We start from the raw sequence: 6456 nt of genomic DNA on the forward strand, positions 1-6456 counted from the left end.
CTGAACGCACAGAAGCATCTGTGGGCTCCTCAGGAACTTGTAAGATTTAGCGAGATCCTGAAATGAAAACCATGGAAAATAATGAGTCAGTCTCAGCCCTGAACACGGGGACACAGTGTGACAAAGATCAGGTGAGGGAGCAGGTGAGAGGGCGAAGTCCCAGTTCCCAGGTGTGGCTCCCAGTGTCCCCAGGGACAGGAGATTAGTCCTGGGGATTCCTAGTCTCAAAGTTTCACTTCTCCCTCAGCAACCTGTGTCAGCACCTTCTGCCCGGATAGTCGTGACGCGTCCCCAGTCCTCACTCCCATTGGGCTTCGCTGTCTAGATCAGCCAATCAGCGCCCGCGACGCTCCCGGCTATAAACTGCTGGCACTCGCGCGGGAGTCAGAATCCGCCTGATTCCTTCAGTATGTGGAAGTCGCGACTTCTGCTGCTGCTCTCCGGGGCCCTGGCCCTGACCCAGACCTGGGCAGGTGAGTGCGGGGTCGGGAGTTCGTTGCGGGGGGAAGGGTGGGAACTTCCAGGCATTGCTGTGCAGGACCCCCGAGAAGGAGTTGCTCCGTTGTCTGCTAGGGTTGTCCCCCCAAATGTTCCTCCTTGTCCCCCAACCTTCAACTCCTCCAGCTCTCCTAAACCTCGCCCTTCTCGGTCTGTCTCCACTTTCCCGACTCCCGAATTCCCTCCGTTTCCCTCACCGTGGGCTGGAGCGATAGCACAGCGGTAGGGCGTTCGCCTTACACGCAGCCAACATGGCCGACCCGAGTTCGATTCCTCCGCCCCTCTCGGAGAGCCCGGCAAGCTACCGAGAGTATTCGATATGCCAGACACAGTAACAACAAAGTCTCCAATGGAGACGTTACTGGGCCCGCTCGAGCAAATCGATGATCAACGGGAGGACAGTGACAGTGATTTGTCCCTCACCCTGGCCACGGGGCGTGCGGGGCGGCGGGTCAGGTCGGGCCGGGTCTCACCCCTTCCCCTCCCCCAGGCACCCACTCCATGAGGTATTTCCTCACCGGTGTGTCCCGGCCCGGCGGCGGGGAGCCCCGCTACATCGACGTGGGCTACGTGGACGACACGCAGTTCGTGCGCTTCGACAGCGACTCGGCGAGTCAGAGGAAAGAGCCGCGGGCGCCGTGGGTGGAGCAGGAGGGACCCGAGTACTGGGAGCGGGAGACGCGGATCTCCAAGGAGAACGCACAGACTTTCCGAGGGAGCCTGAGCAACCTGCGCGGGTACTACAACCAGAGCGAGGCGGGTGAGCGCGGCCGGGCAGGGAGGAGCCAACACAGGGACTGGCCGGGTCGCCCGAGGCGGGTCCGAGCATCCCGGAGGCTGAGGGACCCGCCCCGGACCTTGACCTGGAGGCGCCGCGGGGACCGGGCCCGGTTTCCTTTTCGGTTCGAGTCTAATCTGTGCGGGGCGGGTCAGACTCTCACACCTTCCAGTGGATGTCCGGCTGCGACGTGGGGTCGGACGGGCGCCTCCTGCGCGGGTACAGTCAATACTCCTACGACGGCGCCGACTACATCGCCCTGAACGAGGACCTGCGCTCCTGGACGGCGGCGGCGGGCACGCAGGCTTGGCGAACCCAGCAAAAGTGGGAGCAGGCGGGTGTGGCTGAGTACCACAGGAACTACCTGGAGGACATCTGCGTGCCTTGGCTCCTCAAATACCTGGAGCATGGGAAGGACACGCTGCAGCGCGCAGGTACCGGGTCCCCGAGGGTGAGGACCCCTGACCGCCCCTGGGGGGGGCGACTCCCCACAAGGAGGGAGGAAGATAGTGGGGTTCAGTGTCAGAACAGCGCCCCTTCCTCTGTCAGGAGAGGGACAGACCCGCCTGGTTTCTGTGTTCTGTACCACAGAGACCCGCCCTCCCCTCAGGCCCACCCTATGTACACAGGATCCTGTAAGAACTCAGTGGGGGGTTGCGGGGGCGACCTCCTCTGAAATAACGAATGTGGGTTCCCTGGACCCTGCAGCCATCTTTGAACTCGCTCAGGTCTCAGCTCTGACTCCTGCTTCTCTCAGTCTCTCACCCTCCTCCCAGGGCAGGACCAGAGTCAGTGTGTCCTGAGAGACCCTAACCTCTTTCCCAAACCCTGTTCTAGAACTTTCCAAGGAATTAGGATTTTATCCAGTTTCTCCAGCCAAGTTTGTGCCTGGATTTTTACCTCCTATTCCAAACCATTTATCCTGTTCAACCTCATTGTGGAAGTGACCCAAAGTGTGAATTTTCTCATTTTCCCTCCTCAGAACCCCCCAGGAGACACATAACCCACCACCCCTTCTCTGACCGGGAGGTCACCCTGAGGTGCTGGGCCCTGGGCTTCTACCCTGCCGAGATCACCCTGACCTGGCAGCGTGATGGGGAGGACCTGACCCAGGACACAGAGCTGGTGGAGACCAGGCCCTCAGGGGATGGAACCTTCCAGAAGTGGGCGGCTGTGGTGCTGCCTTCTGGAGAGGAGCAGAGATACACGTGCCGTGTGCAGCACCAGGGACTGCCGGAGCCTGTCACCCTGAGATGGGGTAAGGAGGGAACGGGGCACAGAGCCTGTTCTCAGGGGCATCAGGGTTGGTTGGGCCCTCTGGGGAACTGCTGAGGGTCAGGCTGAGGCTGGGGTCAGACCCTCTCCTTCCTTCCTTCCCAGAGCCCCCTTCTCAGTCCAGCATCCTCACTGTGGGCATCATTGTTGGCCTGGCTCTCCTCGGGGCTGTTATCACTGGAGCTGTGGTGGCAGCTGTGATCCGCAGGAGGAAGCGCTCAGGTGAGACCGGGGAAGCAGGTGATGGGAATCTGTCCAACCTGGCAAGTCTTGAGTCTTGTCCCCCTTTAGGGTTCCCCCTATATTAGTTCTCCTGCCATATTAGCAGGAGCACCACCCGCCCCTGTGCAGTTGCTCACACTCCCCCTGTGCGTGCCGCTCTCAGGTTTGCTCATGAAAGACACTTTCACCTCCATAAGCGGGGGATGAACATGGGTCCCAGTGTCCCAGGTCACAGGGACTGTCCCTGCTGTGCACACACCGCCAGGAGAAGGCTCCTCAGTCGTGGAGCATTTCCTTCCTGTGTGTTTTCTGGTCCTGCCCTCAGTCCTCAGAGTTCTGACGCTTCCCTGGGGTCCGGTCCTAGAGAGCTACTCTGTGGCCTCAGGACGCAGTGCTCTTCCTGATCTTCCCTGGGATGTTTCCTTCCCCCAGGTGAGAAAGGAGGACAGTACACTCAGGCTGCAAGTAAGTGTGGGTAGGCCTGGGGCCCTGGAATCCTGGGGATAGGGATTGGGAGCTCCTGCACCCCTAGTTCCTCCTCTAGTCCCAACCCCTGTGGCTCTGACCTTGCCCTGTTTGTTCCTCCCCAGACAGCGACAGTTCCCAAGGCTCTGATGAGTCTCTCTCGAATCCTAGAGGTGAGACTCTGGAGGCTGGAATGGGTGGGATTGGGCAGAAGGGACAGGACTGGGCTTGGCGGTTCTTTGAGAGGGATGCTGGGAGCTTGCTCAGGATGTCACCACTTCTGTCACTCACCTGAGTCTCTTCATTCTTTTCTCTTACAGTGTGAGACAGCTGCCCTGTTGGGTTTCCTCACATTCCAATATTGTGATTCAAGAACTGCTGATTCTCTTTCTGCCCTGGGACCTGAGTGTGTGTCCTGCCACTTAGGGTGATAGGAGAGACTGGCCCACCCCTGCCCACCGGGCCCTCCCCACACTGACCTGCGTTCTCTTGCTGATGCTCTGGGCTGTGCCAGCAGAGACAGGAGTCACCCGTCTCCATCTGTGTTAGCTTCTTGTTTTTCTGAATAATGTTTCTCCCTTACTGAAATAAGCATCTGATTTGCATTTTTCTAATTCCTGTTTTGTGGGATTCAGGGTTAATAAAGGAAATCCCTGAAATTTGAGAAGGAATAAATGGAAATCCTGAGACCTTCCATGTGTTTTCTGTTTTGATTTGAATCTGTCCCAGATGTGACAGGAAAGGATTGAGGGCGGGGCGGGGGGGTGCGGTAGACCTGGGCCCAGTCTGTCTCTGTCTCAGCCACTGTGGGTTCTGATGTGGTCACTCATCTGTCTGGGTCATCTCTCCTACTCCTTGTCCTGGTCCCTCAGTAGTACCACGTCCCACAGGCCCTTGCTCACAGGGACTCAGGTCACACTTGGCCTCATCCTGTCCCAGGACCGTGGGCAGTGAGGACTTCTGTGCTGGTCAGTCTAGGTTCAGTCCTGAGCCTGCTCCTCAGCCCCATCTGGGTGTTTCTGTGTTGCTTCCATGCAGGAGGCTGCCTGTTCTCTTGTACACACATTCATAGCTCATTCAGTTTCTGTCCCCATCTCTGAGCCTCAGGAGGCATTTGCCTCTTACTGTCTCCTTCAAGGCCAGCCTGAACCCTGCACACAGTAGCCTCTGTGGTATCAAGAGATGAGTTTTCAGAGCTGCCATGCTGGAATTTAGCCATCCCATCTACTTTCAAACTTAGGAGTTAGAAAATGGGATCTTGAACCCAAGATCCTCATCTAAGAGAGAAAGTGCTGTGTGCTGTGGGGTGCCAGTGTGGGAGGAGGTGAAGTGAGGGTGAGAAGCACTTGTGAGAAAAGTGGAGGTGACATCGATGTCACTTGGAGTAGACATTGTAACTGCTACAGCACAGCATGTCGGTTGATGTTGCATGAACAGGACAGTGTCTCTACTATACTCTACACTGATCATCTATCTACCCACTGTGCAGATATGGCGATGATATTTTGGGGTCTATCAAACAACAGAGAATTAAAATCAGGCAAAACTAAACCACGATGCCCAATAGTAGAGAGAGAGTATGGGGGAAATTATCTGCCATGGAAGCAGGGGGAGGGTTGGAAAGGGGGGACATTGGTGGTAAGAATGTTTGCTGGTGGAGGGATGGGTATCTGATCATTTTATGACTGAAATTGAAATATGAAAGTGTGGTTTGTTTGTTTTGTTTTTTATAAAGTAGTTCACAATATTTCATTACTTTAATATTCAAACACCAATCCCACCACCATTACACCTTTTCACTACCATATTATGGGTGTTTCTATCCCGAATTCCAATCCCTGCCCCAAAGCAAAACCAAAATAAGATATTTTGTATTGTTTGTTACAAAAAACGGATGAAAATGCTACAAAAAAAAGTATCCTTAAAGGAAAGAGTGTGGAGATTGAAACATGAAAGCTTTGTAACTGTATCTCATGATAATTCAATAAAAAAGAAAAAAATAAGAAAATCAGGCAAAATTTACCAGCCTTTGAGATTTAATATGAAGGGACAGACTTACGGCTGAAAATATAATAACCAAGGCAAATGTCCTGGTTTAAAATTGGTAATCTGCGGGTAACAGGACCCACTTATAAGAGTATGGGGACTGGGACAGTGACTGTTTTCCTTGCCCTGTCAGTGTGGCTCCACAGGAAGGTGACCTTTGAGGAAATATGGAAGGATGTGAGGGACTGTCTGTGTGGGTGTCTGGTGCCAGGCAGGAAATGCCAGTTTGAATGCACCAGGGCAGGCAGGAGTCTGTGCTAAGGAAGAGTAGACAGCAATGTGGCTGGAGCAGTCACTGAGATGAGGTCCTGGTGCCCTCAAGTCACGAGGCTGCTATGACTCTGGAAGATTTGTCTTTTATGGAAGAGGGGCAGCTACAGGCAGGTTTGAATGAAAGTTCAGGCTGGTAAGATTGTCTCTGGGTCATCAGTCTGGCTGCTGTGCAGATGGACAGGTGAGGGGACAGTGAGCTACAGGGAACTGGGAAACTGGTGCAGATTCCAGGGAAGAGATGTTGGGGGCTTTGGAGTGTGAACAGGTGAAACAATGGAACTGACTGGATTCTGCAGGCATTTGAAGCTGGACTTTACAGCATTTCCCAATGTATGGAATCTGGGTTTGATCCTGGCACCCTGTGTGGTCCCCCGAGCAATGCAGGACTGATTCCTGAGTGCAGAGCCAGGAGTAAATTCTAAGCACTGCCCCAAAACAGAGATATAGTAAGGGAATAATAACTGTCAAAATAGAACTGAAGATTTTGTCTATAGAACAGAACTTACTTGGAGGGGGAGGGGTCTTTGGGGCATGGCAGAGGGAAGTGGGGTCTCTGGTGGTGGGTGTGGGGTGGGAGTGATATTATACATGAAAAGTATGAGTAACAATATTGTAAACCCATGTGCCTAAATTAAAATGTCAAAAAAGGGGGTAGGCTAAAAATGTTTAAAATATTCTTTAAAAACATAAGGGGGTATGGTGCCGCCCGCAGGTCAATCTGTACCTGTGCGGGGAGTGCATCAGCAGCCTGATGGCACCATCAGACTTTCAGATACCCCAAAATTGTTGCTGTGCCTTTGGTCAGACCCCAAAAACTTGGGGCAAAGTTTACTAAGAAAGTAAATGGCCAAAAGTTAGGTATGTGGGAGAAACGCCCTCAAACCACCTCTGGCTCAGCT

General features: G+C 54.0%; 1 protein-coding gene across 1 annotated transcript; it reads left to right on the forward strand.

The window, feature by feature from the left end:
* Positions 1-409: 409 nt before the first annotated feature.
* On the forward strand, positions 410-3658 carry LOC130035206 (patr class I histocompatibility antigen, B-2 alpha chain-like). The gene is made up of 8 exons (XM_056126772.1): positions 410-473; positions 989-1258; positions 1432-1710; positions 2259-2534; positions 2657-2773; positions 3206-3238; positions 3364-3411; positions 3559-3658. Exons 1-8 carry the CDS (start codon positions 410-412, stop codon positions 3561-3563), a joined length of 1092 nt encoding a protein of 363 aa, XP_055982747.1. The 3' UTR covers positions 3564-3658.
* The last annotated feature ends 2798 nt before the right edge of the window (positions 3659-6456 follow it).

The sequence above is a fragment of the Sorex fumeus genome, unplaced genomic scaffold (genome assembly GCF_029834395.1).
Source record: "Sorex fumeus unplaced genomic scaffold, SorFum_2.1 ptg000063l, whole genome shotgun sequence".
Lineage (NCBI taxonomy): Eukaryota > Metazoa > Chordata > Mammalia > Eulipotyphla > Soricidae > Sorex > Sorex fumeus.